This window comes from Palaemon carinicauda, chromosome 17 (assembly GCF_036898095.1).
Source record: "Palaemon carinicauda isolate YSFRI2023 chromosome 17, ASM3689809v2, whole genome shotgun sequence".
Classification (NCBI taxonomy): domain Eukaryota; kingdom Metazoa; phylum Arthropoda; class Malacostraca; order Decapoda; family Palaemonidae; genus Palaemon; species Palaemon carinicauda.
Genome location: NC_090741.1, coordinates 34762196 through 34788201, shown reverse-complemented (window position 1 = coordinate 34788201; position 26006 = coordinate 34762196). Strand labels below are relative to the sequence as shown.

Sequence of the window (26006 nt, the reverse complement as noted above, 5' to 3'; positions counted from 1 at the left end):
CTCAGTCAGGCCATTATTATTTGCATCAGGTTAGGTTTATATGAATGTTTATGTCCCCTTGATTGACCAAGTCACATGATTGATAGCATGGCACATGATTGATCGCATGATTCATTGTAAGATTGATGACAAACTTACTAAGTAACTCAGTCAGGCCATTAATATTTGCATCAGGTTAGGTTTATATGAATGTTTAAGTCCGCTTGATTGATCAAGCCCATGATTGATAGCATGGCACATGGTTGATCGCATGATTGATTGTAAGATTGATGACAAACGTACTAAATAACTCAGTCAGGCCATTATCATTTGCATCAGATTAGGTTTATATGAATGTTTATGTCCCCTAGATTAACCAGTCACATGATTGATAGCATGGCACATGGTTGATCGCATAATTGATTGTAAGATTGATGACAAACTTACTAAGTAACTCAGTCAGGCCATTATTATTTGCATTAGGTTAGGTTTATATGAATGTTTAAGTCCGCTTGATTGATCAAGCCCATGATTGATAGCATGGCATATGGTTGATCGCATGATTAATTGTAAGATTGATAACAAACGTACTAAATAACTCAGTCAGGCCATTATCATTTGCATCAGGTTAGGTTTATATGAATTTTTGAGTCCCCTAGATTAACCAGTCACATGATTGATAGCATGGCACATGGTTGATCGCATGATTGATTGTAAGATTGATGAAAATTTACTAAGTAACTTAGTCAGGCCAGTATTATTTGCATTAGGTTAGGTTTATATGAATGTTTAAGTCCGTTTGATTGATCAAGCCCATGATTGATAGCATGGAACATGGTTGATCGCATGATTGATTGTAAGATTGATGACAAACGTACTAAATAACTCAGTCAGTCCATTATCATTTGCATCAGGTTAGGTTTATATGAATGTTTAAGTCCCCTAGATTAACCAGTCACATGATTGATAGCATGGCACATGGTTGATCGTATAATTGATTGTAAGATTGATGACAAACGTACTAAATAACTCAGTCAGGCCATTATTGTTTGCATCAAGTTAGGTTTATATGAATGTTCAAGTCCCCTAGATTAACCAGTCACATGATTGATAGTATGGCACATGATTGATCGCATGATTGATTGTGATATTGATGACAAACTTACTAAGTAACTCAGTCAGGACATTATTATTTGCATCAGGTTAGGTTTATATGAATGTTTAAGTCCCCTAGATTAACCAGTCACATGGTTGATAGCATGGCACATGATTGATCGCATGATCGATTGTAAGATTGATGACAAATTTACTAAGTAACTCAGTCAGGCCATTATTAATTGCATCAAGTTAGGTTTATATGAATGTTCAAGTCCCCTTGATTAACCAAGCCCATGATTGATGGCATGGCACATGGTTGATCCCATGATTGATTGTAAGATTGATGACAAACGTACTAAATAACTCAGTCAGGCCATTATCATTTGCATCAAGTTAGGTTTATATGAATGTTTGAGTCCCCTAGATTAACCAGTCACATGATTGATAGCATGGCACATGGTTGATCGCATGATTTATTGTAAGATTGATGACAAACATATTAAATAACTCAGTCAGGCCATTATCATTTGCATCAAGTTAGGTTTATATGAATGTTTAAGTCCCCTAGATTAACCAGTCACATGATTGATAGCCTGGCAAATGGTTGATCGCATGATTGATTGTAAGATTGATGACAAACGTACTAAATAACTCAGTCAGGCCTTTATTGTTTGCATCGAGTTAGGTTTATATGAATGTTCAAGTCCTCTAGATTAACCAGTCACATGATTGATAGCATGGCACATGGTTGATCGCATGATTGATTGTAAAATTGATGACAAATGTACTAAATAACTCAGTCAGGCCATTATTGTTTGCATCAAGTTAGGTTTATATGAATGTTTAAGTCCCCTAGATTAACCAGTCACATGATTGATAGCCTGGCACATGGTTGATCGCATGATTGATTGTAAGATTGATGACAAACGTACTAAATAACTCAGTCAGGCCATTATTGTTTGCATCAAGTTAGGTTTATATGAATGTTCAAGTCCCTCTAGATTAACCAGTCACATGATTGATAGCATGGCACATGGTTGATCGCATGATTGATTGTAAAATTGATGACAAATGTACTAAATACCTCAGTCAGGCCATTATTGTTTGCATCAAGTTAGGTTTATATGAATGTTTAAGTCCCCTAGATTAACCAGTCACATGATTGATAGCATGGCACATGGTTGATCGCATGATTGATTGTAAGGTTGATGACAATCGTACTAAATAACTCAGTCAGGCCATTATTTTTGCATCAAGTTAGGTTTATATGAATGTACAAGTCCCCTAGATTAACCAGTCACATGATTGATAGCATGGCACATGGTTGATCGCATGATTGAGTGTAAGATTGATGACGAATGAACTAAATAACTCAGTCAGGCCATTATTATTTGCATCAAGTTAAGTTTATATGAATGTTTAAGTCCCCTACATTAACCAGTCACATGATTGATAGCATGGCACATGGTTGATCGCATGATTGATTGTAAGATTGATGACAAACTTACAAGTAACTCAGTCAGGCCATTAATATTTGCATCAGGTTAGGTTTATATGAATGTTTAAGTCCCCTAGATTAACCAGTCACATGATTGATAGCATGGCACATGGTTGATTGCATGATTGATTGTAAGATTGATGACAAACTTACTAAGTAACTCAGTCAGGCCATTATTATTTAAATCAAATTAGGTTTATATAAATGTTTAAGACCCCTTGATTGACCAAGCACATGATTGATAGCATGCCCATGGTTGATCGCATGATTGATTGTAAGATTGATGACAAACGTACTAAATAACTCAGTCAGGCCATTATTATTTGCATCAAGTTAGTTTTATATGAATGTTCAATTCCCATAGATTAACCAGTCACATCATTGATAGCATGGCACATGGTTGATCGCATAATTGAGTGTAAGATTGATGACAAATGAACTAAATAACTCAGTCAGGCCATTATTATTTGCATCAGGTTAGGTTTATATGAATGTTTAAGTCCCCTAGATTAACCAGTCACATGATTGATAGCATGGCACATGGTTGATCGCATGATTGATTGTAAGATTGATGACAAACTTACTAAGTAACTCAGTCAGGCCATTATTATTTGCATCAAATTAGGTTTATATGAATGTTAAAGTCCCCTTGATTGACCAAGCACATGATTGATAGCATGGCACATGGTTGATCGCATGATTGATTGTAAGATTGATGACAAACGTACTAAATAACTCAGTCAGGCCATTATTATTTGCATCAAGTTAGGTTTATATGAATGTTCAAGTCCCTTAGATTAACCAGTCACATGATTGATAGCATGGCACATGGTTGATCCATGATTGATTGTAAGATTGATGACAAACGTACTAAATAACTCAGTCAGGCCATTATTGTTTGCATCAAGTTAGGTTTATATGAATGTTTAAGTCCCCTAGATTAACCAGTCACATGACTGATAGCATGGCATATGGTTGATCGCATGATTAACTGTAAGATTGATGACAAACTTACTAAATAACTCAGTCAGGCCATTATTATTTGCATCAGGTTAGGTTTATATGAATGTTTAAGTCCCTTAGATTAACCAGTCACATGATTGATAGCATGGCACATGATTGATCGCATGATTCGATTATAAGATTGATGACAAACTTACTAAGTAACTCAGTCAGGCCATTATTATTTGCATCAGGTTAGGTTTATATGAATGATTAAGTCCCCTTGATTGACCTAGCCCATGATTGATAGCATGGCACATGATTGATCGCATGATTCGATTGTAAGATTGATGACAAATGTACTAAATAACTCAGTCAGGCCATTATTGTTTGCATCAAGTTAGTTTATATGAATGTTTCAAGTCCCCTAGATTAACCGGTCACATGATTGATAGCATGGCACATGGTTGATCGCATGATTGATTGCAAGATTGATGACAAACGTACTAAATAACTCAGTCAGGCCATTATTATTTGCATCAAGTTAGGTTTATATGAATGTTTAAGTCCCCTAAATTAACCAGTCACATGATTGATAGCATGGCACATGGTTGATCGCATGTTTGTTTGTAAGATTGATGACAAATGTACTAAATAACTCGGTCAGGCCATTATTGTTTGCATCAAGTTAGGTTTATATGAATGTTTAAGTCCCCTAGATTAACCAGTCACATGATTGATAGCATGGCACATGGTTGATCGCATGATTGATTGTAAGATTGATGACAATCGTACTAAATAACTCAGTCAGGCCATTATTGTTTGCATCAAGTTAGGTTTATATGAATGTTCAAGTCCCCTAGATTAACCAGTCACATGATTGATAGCATGGCACATGGTTGATCGCATGATTGAGTGTAAGATTGATGACAAATGTACTAAATAACTCAGTCAGGCCATTATTATTTGCATCAAGTTAGTTTATATGAATGTTTAAGTCCCCTAGATTAACCAGTCACATGATTGATAGCATGGCACATGGTTGATCGCATGATTGATTGTAAGATTGATGACAAATGTACTAAATACCTCAGTCAGGCCATTATTGTTTGCATCAAGTTAGGTTTATATGAATGTTTAAGTCCCCTAGATTAACCAGTCACATGATTGATAGCATGGCACATGGTTGATCGCATGATTGATTGTAAGGTTGATGACAATCGTACTAAATAACTCAGTCAGGCCATTATTGTTTGCATCAAGTTAGGTTTATATGAATGTACAAGTCCCCTAGATTAACCAGTCACATGATTGATAGCATGGCACATGGTTGATCGCATGATTGAGTGTAAGATTGATGACAAATGAACTAAATAACTCAGTCAGGCCATTATTATTTGCATCAAGTTAAGTTTATATGAATGTTTAAGTCCCCTAGATTAACCAGTCACATGATTGATAGCATGGCACATGGTTGATCGCATGATTGATTGTAAGATTGATGACAAACTTACTAAGTAACTCAGTCAGGCCATTAATATTTGCATCAGGTTAGGTTTATATGAATGTTTAAGTCCCCTAGATTAACCAGTCACATGATTGATAGCATGGCACATGGTTGATTGCATGATTGATTGTAAGATTGATGACAAACTTACTAAGTAACTCAGTCAGGCCATTATTATTTAAATCAAATTAGGTTTATATAAATGTTTAAGACCCCTTGATTGACCAAGCACATGATTGATAGCATGCCCCATGGTTGATCGCATGATTGATTGTAAGATTGATGACAAACGTACTAAATAACTCAGTCAGGCCATTATTATTTGCATCAAGTTAGTTTTATATGAATGTTCAATTCCCATAGATTAACCAGTCACATCATTGATAGCATGGCACATGGTTGATCGCATAATTGAGTGTAAGATTGATGACAAATGAACTAAATAACTCAGTCAGGCCATTATTATTTGCATCAGGTTAGGTTTATATGAATGTTTAGTCCCCTGATTAACCAGTCACATGATTGATAGCATGGCACATGGTTGATCGCATGATTGATTGTAAGATTGATGACAAACTTACTAAGTAACTCAGTCAGGCCATTAATATTTGCATCAGGTTAGGTTTATATGAATGTTTAAGTCCCCTAGATTAACCAGTCACATGATTGATAGCATGGCACATGGTTGATTGCATGATTGATTGTAAGATTGATGACAAACTTACTAAGTAACTCAGTCAGGCCATTATTATTTGCATCAAGTTAGGTTTATATGAATGTTCAAGACCCCTTGATTAACCAGTCACATGATTGATAGCATGGCACATGGTTGATCGCATGATTGATTGTAAGATTGATGACAAACGTACTAAATAACTCAGTCAGGCCATTATTATTTGCATCAAGTTAGTTTTATATGAATGTTCAAGTCCCATAGATTAACCAGTCACATGATTGATAGCATGGCACATGGTTGATCGCATGATTGAGTGTAAGATTGATGACAAATGAACTAAATAACTCAGTCAGGCCATTATTATTTGCATCAGGTTAGGTTTATATGAATGTTTAAGTCCCCTATGATTAACCAGTCACATGATTGATAGCATGGCACATGATTGATCGCATGATTGATTGTAAGATTGATGACAAACTTACTAAGTAACTCAGTCAGGCCATTATTATTTGCATCAGGTTAGGTTTATATGAATGTTTAAGTCCCCTAGCTTAACCAGTCACATGATTGATAGCATGGCACATGGTTGATCGCATGATTGATTGTAAGATTGATGACAAACGTACTAAATAACTCAGTCAGGCCATTATTGTTTGCATCAAGTTAGGTTTATATGAATGTTTAAGTCCCCTAGATTAACCAGTCACATGATTGATAGCATGGCACATGGTTGATCGCATGATTGATTGTAAGATTGATGACAAACTTACTAAGTAACTCAGTCAGGCCATTATTATTTGCATCAAGTTAGGTTTATATGAATGTTTAAGTCCCTTGATTGACCAAGCCCATGATTGATAGCATGGCACATGGTTGATCGCATGATTGATTGTAAGATTGATGACAAACTTACTAAATAACTCAGTCAGGCCATTATCATTTGCATCAGGTTAGGTTTATATGAATGTTTAAGTCCCCTAGATTAACCAGTCACATGATTGATAGCATGGCACATGGTTGATCGCATGATTGATTGTAAGATTGATGACAAACTTACTAAGTAACTCAGTCAGGCCATTATATTTGCATCAAGTTAGGTTTATATGAATGTTTAAGTCCGCTTGATTGATCAAGCCCATGATTGATAGCATGGCACATGGTTGATCGCATGATTGATTGTAAGATTGATGACAAACGTACTAAATAACTCAGTCAGGCCATTATCATTTGCATCAGGTTAGGTTTATATGAATGTTTAAGTCCCCTAGATTAACCAGTCACATGATTGATAGCATGGCACATGGTTGATCGCATAATTGATTGTAAGATTGATGACAAACTTACTAAGTAACTCAGTCAGGCCATTATTATTTGCATAGGTTAGGTTTATATGAATGTTTAAGTCCCCTAGATTCAACCAGTCACATGATTGATAGCATGGCACATGGTTGATCGCATGATTGATTGTAAGATTGATGACAAACGTACTAAATAACTCAGTCAGGCCATTATTCATTTGCATCAGGTTAGGTTTATATGAATTTTGAGTCCCCTAGATTAACCAGTCACATGATTGATAGCATGGCACATGGTTGATCGCATGATTGATTGTAAGATTGATGAAAATTTACTAAGTAACTCAGTCAGGCCATTATTATTTGCATAGGTTAGGTTTATATGAATGTTTAAGTCCCCTGATTAACCAAGCCCATGATTGATAGCATGGCACATGGTTGATCGCATGATTGATTGTAAGATTGATGACAAACGTACTAAATAACTCAGTCAGGCCATTATCATTTGCATCAGGTTAGGTTTATATGAATGTTTAAGTCCCCTAGATTAACCAGTCACATGATTGATAGCATGGCACATGGTTGATCGCATGATTGATTGTAAGATTGATGACAAACGTACTAAATAACTCAGTCAGGCCATTATTATTTGCATCAAGTTAGGTTTATATGAATGTTCAAGTCCCCTAGATTAACCAGTCACATGATTGATAGCATGGCACATGATTGATCGCATGATTGATTGTAAGATTGATGACAAACTTACTAAGTAACTCAGTCAGGCCATTATTATTTGCATCAGGTTAGGTTTATATGAATGTTTAAGTCCCCTAGATTAACCAGTCACATGTTGATAGCATGGCACATGGTTGATCGCATGATTGATTGTAAGATTGATGACAAATTTACTAAGTAACTCAGTCAGGCCATTATTATTGCATCAAGTTAGGTTTATATGAATGTTTCAAGTCCCCTTGATTAACCAAGCCACATGATTGATGGCATGGCACATGGTTGATCGCATGATTGATTGTAAGATTGATGACAAACGTACTAAATAACTCAGTCAGGCCATTATCATTTGCATCAAGTTAGGTTTATATGAATGTTTAAGTCCCCTAGATTAACCAGTCACATGATTGATAGCATGGCACATGGTTGATCGCATGATTGATTGTAAGATTGATGACAAACGTATTAAATAACTCAGTCAGGCCATTATTCATTTGCATCAAGTTAGGTTTATATGAATGTTTAAGTCCCCTAGATTAACCAGTCACATGATTGATAGCATGGCAATGGTTGATCGCATGATTGATTGTAAGATTGATGACAAACGTACTAAATAACTCAGTCAGGCCATTATTGTTTGCATCGAGTTAGGTTTATATGAATGTTCAAGTCCCTAGATTAACCAGTCACATGATTGATAGCATGGCACATGGTTGATCGCATGATTGATTGTAAGATTGATGACAAATGTACTAAATAACTCAGTCAGGCCATTATTGTTTGCATCAAGTTAGGTTTATATGAATGTTCAAGTCCCCTAGATTAACCAGTCACATGATTGATAGCATGGCACATGGTTGATCGCATGATTGATTGTAAGATTGATGACAAACGTACTAAATAACTCAGTCAGGCCATTATTGTTTGCATCAAGTTAGGTTTATATGAATGTTCAAGTCCCCTAGATTAACCAGTCACATGATTGATAGCATGGCACATGGTTGATCGCATGATTGATTGTAAGATTGATGACAAACGTACTAAATAACTCAGTCAGGCCATTATTGTTTGCATCAAGTTAGGTTTATATGAATGTTTAAGTCCCCTAGATTAACCAGTCACATGATTGATAGCATGGCACATGGTTGATCGCATGATTGATTGTAAGATTGATGACAAACTTACTAAGTAACTCAGTCAGGCCATTATTATTTGCATCAGTTAGGTTTATATGAATGTTTAAGTCCCCTAGATTAACCAGTCACATGATTGATAGCATGGCACATGGTTGATCGCATGATTGATTGTAAGATTGATGACAAACTTACTAAATAACTCAGTCAGGCCATTATTATTTGCATCAGGTTAGGTTTATATGAATGTTTAAGTCCCCTAGATTAACCAGTCACATGATTGATAGCATGGCACATGGTTGATCGCATGATTGATTGTAAGATTGATGACAAACTTACTAAATAACTCAGTCAGGCCATTATTATTTGCATCAAGTTAGGTTTATATGAATGTTAAGTCCCCTAGATTAACCAGTCACATGATTGATAGCATGGCACATGGTTGATCGCATGATTGATTGTAAGATTGATGACAAACGTACTAAATAACTCAGTCAGGCCATTATTATTTGCATCAAGTTAGGTTTATATGAATGTTTAAGTCCCCTAGATTAACCAGTCACATGATTGATAGCATGGCACATGGTTGATCGCATGATTGATTGTAAGATTGATGACAAATGTACTAAATAACTCAGTCAGGCCATTATTATTTGCATCAAGTTAGGTTTATATGAATGTTTAAGTCCCCTAGATTAACCAGTCACATGATTGATAGCATGGCACATGGTTGATCGCATGATTGATTGTAAGATTGATGACAAACGTACTAAATAACTCAGTCAGGCCATTATTATTTGCATCAGGTTAGGTTTATATGAATGTTTAAGTCCCCTAGATTAACCAGTCACATGATTGATAGCATGGCACATGGTTGATCGCATGATTGATTGTAAGATTGATGACAAATGTACTAAATAACTCAGTCAGGCCATTATTATTTGCATCAAGTTAGGTTTATATGAATGTTTAAGTCCCCTAGATTAACCAGTCACATGATTGATAGCATGGCACATGGTTGATCGCATGATTGATTGTAAGATTGATGACAAACGTACTAAATAACTCAGTCAGGCCATTATTGTTTGCATCAAGTTAGGTTTATATGAATGTTTAAGTCCCCTAGATTAACCAGTCACATGATTGATAGCATGGCACATGGTTGATCGCATGATTGATTGTAAGATTGATGACAAACGTACTAAATAACTCAGTCAGGCCATTATTGTTTGCATCAAGTTAGGTTTATATGAATGTTCAAGTCCCCTAGATTAACCAGTCACATGATTGATAGCATGGCACATGGTTGATCGCATGATTGATTGTAAGATTGATGACAAACTTACTAAGTAACTCAGTCAGGCCATTATTATTTGCATCAAGTTAGGTTTATATGAATGTTTAAGTCCCCTAGATTAACCAGTCACATGATTGATAGCATGGCACATGGTTGATCGCATGATTGATTGTAAGATTGATGACAAACGTACTAAATAACTCAGTCAGGCCATTATTATTTGCATCAAGTTAGGTTTATATGAATGTTTAAGTCCCCTAGATTAACCAAGTCACATGATTGATAGCATGGCACATGGTTGATCGCATGATTGATTGTAAGATTGATGACAAATGTACTAAATAACTCAGTCAGGCCATTATTATTTGCATCAAGTTAGGTTTATATGAATGTTTAAGTCCCCTAGATTAACCAGTCACATGATTGATAGCATGGCACATGGTTGATCGCATGATTGATTGTAAGATTGATGACAAACGTACTAAATAACTCAGTCAGGCCATTATTATTTGCATCAAGTTAGGTTTATATGAATGTTTAAGTCCCCTAGATTAACCAGTCACATGATTGATAGCATGGCACATGGTTGATCGCATGATTGATTGTAAGATTGATGACAAACTTACTAAATAACTCAGTCAGGCCATTATTGTTTGCATCAAGTTAGGTTTATATGAATGTTTAAGTCCCCTAGATTAACCAGTCACATGATTGATAGCATGGCACATGGTTGATCGCATGATTGATTGTAAGATTGATGACAAACGTACTAAATAACTCAGTCAGGCCATTATTATTTGCATCAAGTTAGGTTTATATGAATGTTCAAGTCCCCTAGATTAACCAGTCACATGATTGATAGCATGGCACATGGTTGATCGCATGATTGATTGTAAGATTGATGACAAATGTACTAAATAACTCAGTCAGGCCATTATTATTTGCATCAAGTTAGGTTTATATGAATGTTTAAGTCCCCTAGATTAACCAGTCACATGATTGATAGCATGGCACATGGTTGATCGCATGATTGATTGTAAGATTGATGACAAACTTACTAAATAACTCAGTCAGGCCATTATTATTTGCATCAAGTTAGGTTTATATGAATGTTTAAGTCCCCTAGATTAACCAGTCACATGATTGATAGCATGGCACATGGTTGATCGCATGATTGATTGTAAGATTGATGACAAACTTACTAAGTAACTCAGTCAGGCCATTATTATTTGCATCAGGTTAGGTTTATATGAATGTTTAAGTCCCCTGATTAACCAGTCACATGATTGATAGCATGGCACATGGTTGATCGCATGATTGATTGTAAGATTGATGACAAACGTACTAAATAACTCAGTCAGGCCATTATTATTTGCATCAAGTTAGGTTTATATGAATGTTTAAGTCCCCTAGATTAACCAGTCACATGATTGATAGCATGGCACATGGTTGATCGCATGATTGATTGTAAGATTGATGACAAATGTACTAAATAACTCAGTCAGGCCATTATTATTTGCATCAAGTTAGGTTTATATGAATGTTTAAGTCCCCTAGATTAACCAGTCACATGATTGATAGCATGGCACATGGTTGATCGCATGATTGATTGTAAGATTGATGACAAACGTACTAAATAACTCAGTCAGGCCATTATTATTTGCATCAAGTTAGGTTTATATGAATGTTAAGTCCCCTAGATTAACCAGTCACATGATTGATAGCATGGCACATGGTTGATCGCATGATTGATTGTAAGATTGATGACAAATGTACTAAATAACTCAGTCAGGCCATTATTATTTGCATCAAGTTAGGTTTATATGAATGTTTAAGTCCCCTAGATTAACCAGTCACATGATTGATAGCATGGCACATGGTTGATCGCATGATTGATTGTAAGATTGATGACAAACGTACTAAATAACTCAGTCAGGCCATTATATTTGCATCAGGTTAGGTTTATATGAATGTTTAAGTCCCCTAGATTAACCAGTCACATGATTGATAGCATGGCACATGGTTGATCGCATGATTGATTGTAAGATTGATGACAAACGTACTAAATAACTCAGTCAGGCCATTATTATTTGCATCAAGTTAGGTTTATATGAATGTTTAAGTCCCCTAGATTAACCAGTCACATGATTGATAGCATGGCACATGGTTGATCGCATGATTGATTGTAAGATTGATGACAAACGTACTAAATAACTCAGTCAGGCCATTATTATTTGCATCAAGTTAGGTTTATATGAATGTTAAGTCCCTAGATTAACCAGTCACATGATTGATAGCATGGCACATGGTTGATCGCATGATTGATTGTAAGATTGATGACAAATACTAAATAACTCAGTCAGGCCATTATTATTTGCATCAAGTTAGGTTTATATGAATGTTTAAGTCCCCTTGATTAACCAGTCACATGATTGATAGCATGGCACATGGTTGATCGCATGATTGATTGTAAGATTGATGACAAACTTACTAAATAACTCAGTCAGGCCATTATATTTGCATCAAGTTAGGTTTATATGAATGTTTAAGTCCCCTAGATTAACCAGTCACATGATTGATAGCATGGCACATGGTTGATCGCATGATTGATTGTAAGATTGATGACAAACTTACTAAATAACTCAGTCAGGCCATTATTATTTGCATCAAGTTAGGTTTATATGAATGTTTAAGTCCCCTAGATTAACCAGTCACATGATTGATAGCATGGCACATGGTTGATCGCATGATTGATTGTAAGATTGATGACAAACGTACTAAATAACTCAGTCAGGCCATTATTATTTGCATCAAGTTAGGTTTATATGAATGTTTAAGTCCCCTAGATTAACCAGTCACATGATTGATAGCATGGCACATGGTTGATCGCATGATTGATTGTAAGATTGATGACAAATGTACTAAATAACTCAGTCAGGCCATTATTATTTGCATCAAGTTAGGTTTATATGAATGTTTAAGTCCCCTTAGATTAACCAGTCACATGATTGATAGCATGGCACATGGTTGATCGCATGATTGATTGTAAGATTGATGACAAACGTACTAAATAACTCAGTCAGGCCATTATTATTTGCATCAAGTTAGGTTTATATGAATGTTTAAGTCCCTTGATTAACCATGATTGAGCATCACATGATTGATAGCATGGCACATGGTTGATCGCATGATTGATTGTAAGATTGATGACAAACGTACTAAATAACTCAGTCAGGCCATTATTATTTGCATCAAGTTAGGTTTATATGAATGTTTAAGTCCCCTAGATTAACCAGTCACATGATTGATAGCATGGCACATGGTTGATCGCATGATTGATTGTAAGATTGATGACAAACGTACTAAATAACTCAGTCAGGCCATTATTATTTGCATCAAGTTAGGTTTATATGAATGTTTAAGTCCCCTAGATTAACCAGTCACATGATTGATAGCATGGCACATGGTTGATCGCATGTGATTGTAAGATTGATGACAAACATACTAAATAACTCAGTCAGGCCATTATTATTTGCATCAAGTTAGGTTTATATGAATGTTTAAGTCCCCTAGATTAACCAGTCACATGATTGATATGGCACATGTTGATCACATGGTTGATCGCATGATTTGATTGTAAGATTGATGACAAACGTACTAAATAACTCAGTCAGGCCATTATTATTTGCATCAAGTTAGGTTTATATGAATGTTAAGTCCCCTAGATTAACCAGTCACATGATTGATAGCATGGCACATGTTGATCGTGTGGCATGATTGATGATTGATTGTAAGATTGATGACAAACGTACTAAATAACTCAGTCAGGCCATTATTATTTGCATCAAGTTAGGTTTATATGAATGTTTAAGTCCCCTAGATTAACCAGTCACATGATTGATAGCATGGCACATGGTTGATCGCATGATTGATTGTAAGATTGATGACAAACGTACTAAATAACTCAGTCAGGCCATTATTATTTGCATCAAGTTAGGTTTATATGAATGTTTAAGTCCCCTAGATTAACCAGTCACATGATTGATAGCATGGCACATGGTTGATCGCATGATTGATTGTAAGATTGATGACAAACGTACTAAATAACTCAGTCAGGCCATTATTATTTGCATCAAGTTAGGTTTATATGAATGTTTAAGTCCCCTAGATTAACCAGTCACATGATTGATAGCATGGCACATGTTGATCGCATGATTGATTGTAAGATTGATGACAAACTTACTAAGTAACTCAGTCAGGCCATTATTATTTGCATCAAGTTAGGTTTATATGAATGTTAAGTCCCCTAGATTAACCAGTCACATGATTGATAGCATGGCACATGGTTGATCGCATGATTGATTGTAAGATTGATGACAAACGTACTAAATAACTCAGTCAGGCCATTATTATTTGCATCAAGTTAGGTTTATATGAATGTTTAAGTCCCCTAGATTAACCAGTCACATGATTGATAGCATGGCACATGGTTGATCGCATGATTGATTGTAAGATTGATGACAAACGTACTAAATAACTCAGTCAGGCCATTATTATTTGCATCAAGTTAGGTTTATATGAATGTTTCAAGTCCCCTAGATTAACCAGTCACATGATTGATAGCATGGCACATGGTTGATCGCATGATTGAGTGTAAGATTGATGACAAATGACTAAATAACTCAGTCAGGCCATTATTATTTGCATCAGTTAGGTTTATATGAATGTTTAAGTCCCCTAGATTAACCAGTCACATGATTGATAGCATGGCACATGGTTGATCGCATGATTGATTGTAAGATTGATGACAAACTTACTAAGTAACTCAGTCAGGCCATTATTATTTGCATCAGGTTAGGTTTATATGAATGTTTAAGTCCCCTAGATTAACCAGTCACATGATTGATAGCATGGCACATGGTTGATCGCATGATTGATTGTAAGATTGATGACAAATGTACTAAATAACTCAGTCAGGCCATTATTATTTGCATCAAGTTAGGTTTATATGAATTTCAAGTCCCCTAGATTAACCAGTCACATGATTGATAGCATGGCACATGGTTGATCGCATGATTGATTGTAAGATTGATGACAAATTACTAAATAACTCAGTCAGGCCATTATTATTTGCATCAAGTTAGGTTTATATGAATGTTTAAGTCCCCTAGATTAACCAGTCACATGATTGATAGCATGGCACATGGTTGATCGCATGATTGATTGTAAGATTGATGACAAACGTACTAAATAACTCAGTCAGGCCATTATTGTTTGCATCAAGTTAGGTTTATATGAATGTTTAAGTCCCCTAGATTAACCAGTCACATGATTGATAGCATGGCACATGGTTGATCGCATGATTGATTGTAAGATTGATGACAAACTTACTAAGTAACTCAGTCAGGCCATTATTATTTGCATCAAGTTAGGTTTATATGAATGTTTAAGTCCCTTGATTGACCAAGCCCATGATTGATAGCATGGCACATGGTTGATCGCATGATTGATTGTAAGATTGATGACAAATTACTAAATAACTCAGTCAGGCCATTATTATTTGCATCAGGTTAGGTTTATATGAATGTTTAAGTCCCCTAGATTAACCAGTCACATGATTGATAGCATGGCACATGGTTGATCGCATGATTGATTGTAAGATTGATGACAAACTTACTAAATAACTCAGTCAGGCCATTATTATTTGCATCAGGTTAGGTTTATATGAATGTTTAAGTCCCCTTGATTGATCAAGCCCATGATTGATAGCATGGCACATGGTTGATCGCATGATTGATTGTAAGATTGATGACAAACGTACTAAATAACTCAGTCAGGCCATTATTCATTTGCATCAGGTTAGGTTTATATGAATGTTTAAGTCCCCTAGATTAACCAGTCACATGATTGATAGCATGGCACATGGTTGATCGCATGATTGATTGTAAGATTGATGACAAACTTACTAAATAACTCAGTCAGGCCATTATTATTTGCATAGGTTAGGTTTATATGAATGTTTAAGTCCGTTTGATTGATCAGTCACATGATTGATAGCATGGCACATGGTTGATCGCATGATTGATTGTAAGATTGATGACAAACGTACTAAATAACTCAGTCAGGCCATTATATTTGCATCAGGTTAGGTTTATATGAATGTTTAAGTCCCCTAGATTAACCAGTCACATGATTGATAGCATGGCACATGGTTGATCGCATGATTGATTGTAAGATTGATGACAAACGTACTAAATAACTCAGTCAGGCCATTATTGTTTGCATCAAGTTAGGTTTATATGAATGTTTAAGTCCCCTAGATTAACCAGTCACATGATTGATAGCATGGCACATGATTGATCGCATGATTGATTGTGATATTGATGACAAACTTACTAAGTAACTCAGTCAGGCCATTATTATTTGCATCAAGTTAGGTTTATATGAATGTTTAAGTCCCCTAGATTAACCAGTCACATGATTGATAGCATGGCACATGTTGATCGCATGATTGATTGTAAGATTGATGACAAATTTACTAATAACTCAGTCAGGCCATTATTAATTGCATCAAGTTAGGTTTATATGAATGTTCAAGTCCCCTTGATTAACCAAGCCACATGATTGATGGCATGGCACATGGTTGATCGCATGATTGATTGTAAGATTGATGACAAACGTACTAAATAACTCAGTCAGGCCATTATCATTTGCATCAAGTTAGGTTTATATGAATGTTTAAGTCCCCTAGATTAACCAGTCACATGATTGATAGCATGGCACATGGTTGATCGCATGATTGATTGTAAGATTGATGACAAACGTATTAAATAACTCAGTCAGGCCATTATCATTTGCATCAAGTTAGGTTTATATGAATGTTTAAGTCCCCTAGATTAACCAGTCACATGATTGATAGCATGGCAATGGTTGATCGCATGATTGATTGTAAGATTGATGACAAACGTACTAAATAACTCAGTCAGGCCTTTATTGTTTGCATCGAGTTAGGTTTATATGAATGTTCAAGTCCCTAGATTAACCAGTCACATGATTGATAGCATGGCACATGGTTGATCGCATGATTGATTGTAAGATTGATGACAAATGTACTAAATAACTCAGTCAGGCCATTATTGTTTGCATCAAGTTAGGTTTATATGAATGTTCAAGTCCCCTAGATTAACCAGTCACATGATTGATAGCATGGCACATGGTTGATCGCAATGATTGATTGTAGATTGATGACAAACGTACTAAATAACTCAGTCAGGCCATTATTGTTTGCATCAAGTTAGGTTTATATGAATGTTCAAGTCCCTTAGATTAACCAGTCACATGATTGATAGCATGGCACATGGTTGATCCATGATTGATTGTAAGATTGATGACAAACGTACTAAATAACTCAGTCAGGCCATTATTGTTTGCATCAAGTTAGGTTTATATGAATGTTTAAGTCCCTAGATTAACCAGTCACATGATTGATAGCATGGCACATGGTTGATCGCATGATTGACTGTAAGATTGATGACAAACTTACTAAGTAACTCAGTCAGGCCATTATTATTTGCATCAGGTTAGGTTTATATGAATGTTTAAGTCCCCTAGATTAACCAGTCACATGATTGATAGCATGGCACATGATTGATCGCATGATTGATTATAAGATTGATGACAAACTTACTAAGTAACTCAGTCAGGCCATTATTATTTGCATCAGGTTAGGTTTATATGAATGTTTAAGTCCCCTTGATTGACCAGCCCATGATTGATAGCATGGCACATGATTGATCGCATGATCGATTGTAAGATTGATGACAAATGTACTAAATAACTCAGTCAGGCCATTATTGTTTGCATCAAGTTAGGTTTATATGAATGTTCAAGTCCCCTAGATTAACCGGTCACATGATTGATAGCATGGCACATGGTTGATCGCATGATTGATTGTAAGATTGATGACAATCGTACTAAATAACTCAGTCAGGCCATTATTGTTTGCATCAAGTTAGGTTTATATGAATGTTCAAGTCCCCTAAATTAACCAGTCACATGATTGATAGCATGGCACATGGTTGATCGCATGTTTGTTTGTAAGATTGATGACAAATGTACTAAATAACTCAGTCAGGCCATTATTGTTTGCATCAAGTTAGGTTTATATGAATGTTTAAGTCCCCTAGATTAACCAGTCACATGATTGATAGCATGGCACATGGTTGATCGCATGATTGATTGTAAGATTGATGACAAATCGTACTAAATAACTCAGTCAGGCCATTATTGTTTGCATCAAGTTAGGTTTATATGAATGTTCAAGTCCCCTAGATTAACCAGTCACATGATTGATAGCATGGCACATGGTTGATCGCATGATTGATTGTAAGATTGATGACAAATGTACTAAATAACTCAGTCAGGCCATTATTATTTGCATCAAGTTAGGTTTATATGAATGTTTAAGTCCCCTAGATTAACCAGTCACATGATTGATAGCATGGCACATGGTTGATCGCATGATTGATTGTAAGATTGATGACAAACGTACTAAATAACTCAGTCAGGCCATTATTGTTTGCATCAAGTTAGGTTTATATGAATGTTTAAGTCCCCTAGATTAACCAGTCACATGATTGATAGCATGGCACATGGTTGATCGCATGATTGATTGTAAGTTGATGACAAATCGTACTAAATAACTCAGTCAGGCCATTATTGTTTGCATCAAGTTAGGTTTATATGAATGTACAAGTCCCCTAGATTAACCAGTCACATGATTGATAGCATGGCACATGGTTGATCGCATGTTTGATATAAGATTGATGACAAATGTACTAAATAACTCAGTCAGGCCATTATTGTTTGCATCAAGTTAGGTTTATATGAATGTTTAAGTCCCCTAGATTAACCAGTCACATGATTGATAGCATGGCACATGGTTGATCGCATGATTGATTGTAAGATTGATGACAATCGTACTAAATAACTCAGTCAGGCCATTATTTTTGCATCAAGTTAGGTTTATATGAATTCAAGTCCCCTAGATTAACCAAGTCACATGATTGATAGCATGGCACATGGTTGATCGCATGATTGATTGTAAGATTGATGACGAATGAACTAAATAACTCAGTCAGGCCATTATTATTTGCATCAAGTTAGGTTTATATGAATGTTTAAGTCCCCTAGATTAACCAGTCACATGATTGATAGCATGGCACATGGTTGATCGCATGATTGATTGTAAGATTGATGACAAACTTACTAAATAACTCAGTCAGGCCATTATATTTGCATCAAGTTAGGTTTATATGAATGTTTAAGTCCCCTAGATTAACCAGTCACATGATTGATAGCATGGCACATGGTTGATCGCATGATTGATTGTAAGATTGATGACAAACTTACTAAATAACTCAGTCAGGCCATTATTATTTGCATCAAGTTAGGTTTATATGAATGTTAAGACCCCTTAGATTAACCAGTCACATGATTGATAGCATGCACATGGTTGATCGCATGATTGATTGTAAGATTGATGACAAACGTACTAAATAACTCAGTCAGGCCATTATTATTTGCATCAAGTTAGGTTTATATGAATGTTCAAGTCCCTTAGATTAACCAGTCACATGATTGATAGCATGGCACATGGTTGATCGCATGATTGATTGTAAGATTGATGACAAACGTACTAAATAACTCAGTCAGGCCATTATTGTTTGCATCAAGTTAGGTTTATATGAATGTTTAAGTCCCCTAGATTAACCAGTCACATGATTGAAGCATGGCACATGGTTGATCGCATGATTGACTGTAAGATTGATGACAAACTTACTAAGTAACTCAGTCAGGCCATTATTATTTGCATCAGGTTAGGTTTATATGAATGTTTAAGTCCCCTAGATTAACCAGTCACATGATTGATAGCATGGCACATGATTGATCGCATGATTGATGTAAGATTGATGACAAACTTACTAAGTAACTCAGTCAGGCCATTATTATTTGCATCAGGTTAGGTTTATATGAATGATTAAGTCCCCTTGATTGACCAGCCACATGATTGATAGCATGGCACATGATTGATCGCATGATCGATTGTAAGATTGATGACAAATGTACTAAATAACTCAGTCAGGCCATTATTGTTTGCATCAAGTTAGTTTATATGAATGTTCAAGTCCCCTAGATTAACCAGTCACATGATTGATAGCATGGCACATGGTTGATCGCATGATTGATTGTAAGATTGATGACAAATCGTACTAAATAACTCAGTCAGGCCATTATTGTTTGCATCAAGTTAGGTTTATATGAATGTTCAAGTCCCCTAAATTAACCAGTCACATGATTGATAGCATGGCACATGGTTGATCGCATGTTTGATTGTAAGATTGATGACAAATGTACTAAATAACTCAGTCAGGCCATTATTGTTTGCATCAAGTTAGGTTTATATGAATGTTTAAGTCCCCTAGATTAACCAGTCACATGATTGATAGCATGGCACATGGTTGATCGCATGATTGAGTGTAAGATTGATGACAAATGTACTAAATAACTCAGTCAGGCCATTATTATTTGCATCAAGTTAGGTTTATATGAATGTTTAAGTCCCCTAGATTAACCAGTCACATGATTGATAGCATGGCACATGGTTGATCGCATGATTGATTGTAAGATTGATGACAATCGTACTAAATAACTCAGTCAGGCCATTATTATTTGCATCAAGTTAGGTTTATATGAATGTTTAAGTCCCCTAGATTAACCAGTCACATGATTGATAGCATGGCACATGGTTGATCGCATGATTGATTGTAAGATTGATGACAAATGTACTAAATAACTCAGTCAGGCCATTATTATTTGCATCAAGTTAGGTTTATATGAATGTTTAAGTCCCCTAGATTAACCAGTCACATGATTGATAGCATGGCACATGGTTGATCGCATGATTGATTGTAAGGTTGATGACAATCGTACTAAATAACTCTGTCAGGCCATTATTGTTTGCATCAAGTTAGGTTTATATGAATGTTTAAGTCCCCTAGATTAACCAGACACATGATTGATAGCATGGCACATGGTTGATCGCATGATTGATTGTAAGGTTGATGACAATCGTACTAAATAACTCAGTCAGGCCATTATTGTTTGCATCAAGTTAGGTTTATATGAATGTACAAGTCCCCTAGATTAACCAGTCACATGATTGATACCATGGCACATGGTTGATTGCATGTTTGAATGTAAGATTGATGACAAATGTACTAAATACCTCAGTCAGGCCATTATTGTTTGCATCAAGTTAGGTTTATATGAATGTTTAAGTCCCCTAGATTAACCAGTCACATGATTGATAGCATGGCACATGGTTGATCGCATGATTGATTGTAAGGTTGATGACAATCGTACTAAATAACTCAGTCAGGCCATTATTGTTTGCATCAAGTTAGGTTTATATGAATGTACAAGTCCCCTAGATTAACCAGTCACATGATTGATAGCATGGCACATGGTTGATCGCATGATTGAGTGTAAGATTGATGACAAATGAACTAAATAACTCAGTCAGGCCATTATTATTTGCATCAAGTTAAGTTTATATGAATGTTTAAGTCCCCTAGATTAACCAGTCACATGATTGATAGCATGGCACATGGTTGATCGCATGATTGATTGTAAGATTGATGACAAACTTACTAAGTAACTCAGTCAGGCCATTAATATTTGCATCAGGTTAGGTTTATATGAATGTTTAAGTCCCCTAGATTAACCAGTCACATGATTGATAGCATGGCACATGGTTGATTGCATGATTGATTGTAAGATTGATGACAAACTTACTAAGTAACTCAGTCAGGCCATTATTATTTAAATCAAATTAGGTTTATATAAATGTTTAAGACCCCTTGATTGACCAAGCACATGATTGATAGCATGCCCCATGGTTGATCGCATGATTGATTGTAAGATTGATGACAAACGTACTAAATAACTCAGTCAGGCCATTATTATTTGCATCAAGTTAGTTTTATATGAATGTTCAATTCCCATAGATTAACCAGTCACATCATTGATAGCATGGCACATGGTTGATCGCATAATTGAGTGTAAGATTGATGACAAATGAACTAAATAACTCAGTCAGGCCATTATTATTTGCATCAGGTTAGGTTTATATGAATGTTTATGTCCCCTTGATTGACCAAGAACATGATTGATCGCATGGCACATGATTGATCGCAGGATTCATTGTAAGATTGATGACAAACTTACTAAGTAACTCAGTCAGGCCATTAATATTTGCATCAGGTTAGGTTTATATGAATGTTTAAGTCCCCTAGATTAACCAGTCACATGATTGATAGCATGGCACATGGTTGATTGCATGATTGATTGTAAGATTGATGACAAACTTACTAAGTAACTCAGTCAGGCCATTATTATTTAAATCAAATTAGGTTTATATAAATGTTAAAGACCCCTTGATTGACCAAGCACATGATTGATAGCATGCCCCATGGTTGATCGCATGATTGATTGTAAGATTGATGACAAACGTACTAAATAACTCAGTCAGGCCATTATTATTTGCATCAAGTTAGTTTTATATGAATGTTCAAGTCCCATAGATTAACCAGTCACATGATTGATAGCATGGCACATGGTTGATCGCATGATTGAGTGTAAGATTGATGACAAATGAACTAAATAACTCAGTCAGGCCATTATTATTTGCATCAGGTTAGGTTTATATGAATGTTTATGTCCCCTTGATTGACCAAGCACATGATTGATCGCATGGCACATGACTGATCGCAGGATTCATTGTAAGATTGATGACAATCGTACTAAAAAACTCAGTCAGGCCATTATTATTTTCAACAAATTAGGTTTATATGAATGTTTAAGTCCCTTGATTGACCAACCACATGATTGATCGCATGGCACATGATTGATCGCATGGCACATGATTGATCGCATGATCGATTGTAAGATTGATGACAAACGTACTAAATAACTCAATCAGGCCATTATTATTTGCATCAAGTTATGTTTATATGAATGTTTAAGTCCCCTAGATTAACCAGTCACATGATTGATCGCATGGCACATGATTGATCGCATGGCACATGATAGATCACATGATCGATTGTAAGACTGATGACAAACATACTAAATAACTCAGTCAGGCCATTATTATTTGCATCAAGTTATGTTTATATGAATGTTTAAGTCCCCTAGATTAACCAGTCACAAGATTGATCGCATGGCACATGATTGATCGCATGCTCGATTGTGAGATTGTTGACAAACATACTAAATAACTCAGTCAGGCCATTATTATTTGCATCAAGTTAGGTTTATAGGAATGTTGAAGTTGCCTAGATTAACCAGTCACATGATTGATCGCATGGCACATGATTGATCGCATGGCACATAATTGATCGCATGGCACATGATTGATCGCAGGATCGATTGTATGATTGATGACAAACGTACTAAATAACTCAGTCAGGCCATTATTATTTGCATCAAGTTAGGTTTATAGGAATGTTGAAGTCCCCTAGATTAACCAGTCACATGATTGATCGCATGGCACATGATTGATCGCGTGGCACATGATTGATCGCATGCTCGATTGTAAGATTGATGACAAACATACTAAATAACTCAGTCAGGACATTATTATTTGCATCAAGTTAGGTTTATATGAATGTTTAAGTCCCCTAGATTAACCAGTCACATGACTGATAACATGTCACATGGTTGATCGCATGATTGATTGTAAGATTGATGACAAACGTACTAAATAACTCAGTCAGGCCATTATTATTTGCATCAAGTTAGGTTTATATGAATGTTTAAGTCCCCTAGATTAACCAGTCACATGATTGATAGCATGGCACATGTTTGATCGCATAATTGATGGTATGATTGATGACAAACGTACTAAATAACTCTGTCAGGCCATTATTATTTGCATCAAGTTAGGTTTATATGAATGTTTAAGTCCCATAGATTAACCAGTCACATGATTGATAGCATGGCACATGTTTGATCGCATAATTGATGGTATGATTGATGACAAACGTACTAAATAACTCAGTCAGGCCATTATTATTTGCATCAAGCTAGGTTTATATGAATGTTCAAGTCCCCTAGATTAACCAGTCACATGATTGATAGCATGGCACATGGTTGATCGCATGATTGATTGTAAGATTGATGACAAACGTACTAAATAACTCTGTCAGGCCATTATTATTTGCATCAAGTTAGATTTATATGAATGTTTAAGTCCCATAGATTAACCAGTCACATGATTGATAGCATGGCACATGGTTGATCGCATGATTGATTGTAAGATTGATGACAAACGTACTAAATAACTCTCTCAGGCCATTATTATTTGCATCAAGTTAGGTTTATATGAATGTTTAAGTCCCCTAGATTAGCCAGTCACATGATTGATAGCATGGCACATGGTTGATCGCATAATTGATTGTAAGATTGATGACAAACGTACTAAATAACTCTGTCAGGCCATTATTGTTTGCATCAAGTTAGGTTTATATGAATGTTCAAGTCCCCTTGATTGACCAAACACCTGATTGATAGCCTGACACATGGTTGATCGCATGATTGATTGTAAGATTGATGACAAACGTACTAAATAACTCAGTCAGACCATTATAATTTGCATCAAGTTAGGTTTATATGAATGTTTAAGTCCCCTTGTTTGTCCAAGCACATGATTGATCGCATGGCACATGATTGATCGCGTAATTTTAAGTAAATAAACTATATGATAAAAGTAATGAACAATTAACATAAAATATTTCAAGAACAGTAAGAAAGTTAGAATAAATCTTTCATGTATGAACTATATATATGTAAACAACATAGTGCCTGAATCCATTGTCTTTTTTTCATCCCCTTTCTTCATTTGTAATCTCTTGGGACCCAGTGCGTTATTTTTATAGTTCATATATCATCTGTCATTATGTCTTTCACATGCTCTTTTCTTTTTCTTACATGCCCGGCTATTCTCTACTTTATTTGTTCTCGCATCGAAGTTGCTCTTTTTCTGTCACATATTGGAATTCCCATCATTATTCTTTCCTTAACTCTTTGAGTTTTAACTAGCTTATGTTCTACGGATTTAGTAATGCTCCAAATTTCTGATGTATAAGTTAATACTGGATGGCTATCTCTGTTAATACTTTTCCTTTTTTGAGAAAATGGACTTTTATATTTCACAATAACTTTTTGTCTACCAACAGATCTTCCTCCCATGCATATCCATCTTTTAATTTCGGCCTGGTGTCCTGTCGAAACACTTTCTTTCTGGCCTAAGTATGTATATTAAGGACGGAAAGTAAATTTCAGTAAAACAAATTTAATATTCAATGAAAATACATAGACGATAACTAAGGGTTTAGGACGAGTTAATGAATATACATACTTAGGCCAGAAAGAAAGTGTTTCGACAGGACACCAGGCCGAAATTAAAAGATGGATATGCATGGGAGGAAGATCTGTTGGTAGACAAAAAGTTATTGTGAAATATAAAAGTCCATTTTCTCAAAAAAGGAAAAGTATTAACAGAGATAGCCATCCAGTATTAACTTATACATCAGAAATTTGGAGCATTACTAAATCCGTAGAACATAAGCTAGTTAAAACTCAAAGAGTTAAGGAAAGAATAATGATGGGAATTCCAATATGTGACAGAAAAAGAGCAACTTCGATGCGAGAATCATTATAATGTAGTAATCATTTCTATACGATATTATGTTTTCATTGTAAAAAGTTGTAAGTTCGAACTGAATT

The 26006-nt window shown here is 35.5% G+C and overlaps 1 protein-coding gene across 1 annotated transcript in view; it reads left to right on the top strand.

Annotated features, from left to right (window-relative positions):
• LOC137656301 (uncharacterized) overlaps window positions 1–25941 on the top strand; it is a 44535-nt gene extending 18594 nt beyond the window's left edge. Inside the window, exon 2 of the mRNA XM_068390472.1 lies at window positions 25597–25941. Within this exon, the coding sequence (XP_068246573.1) occupies window positions 25597–25941 (345 nt within the window). The remainder of the gene's footprint in view (window positions 1–25596) is intronic.
• Window positions 25942–26006: the final 65 nt, after the last annotated feature.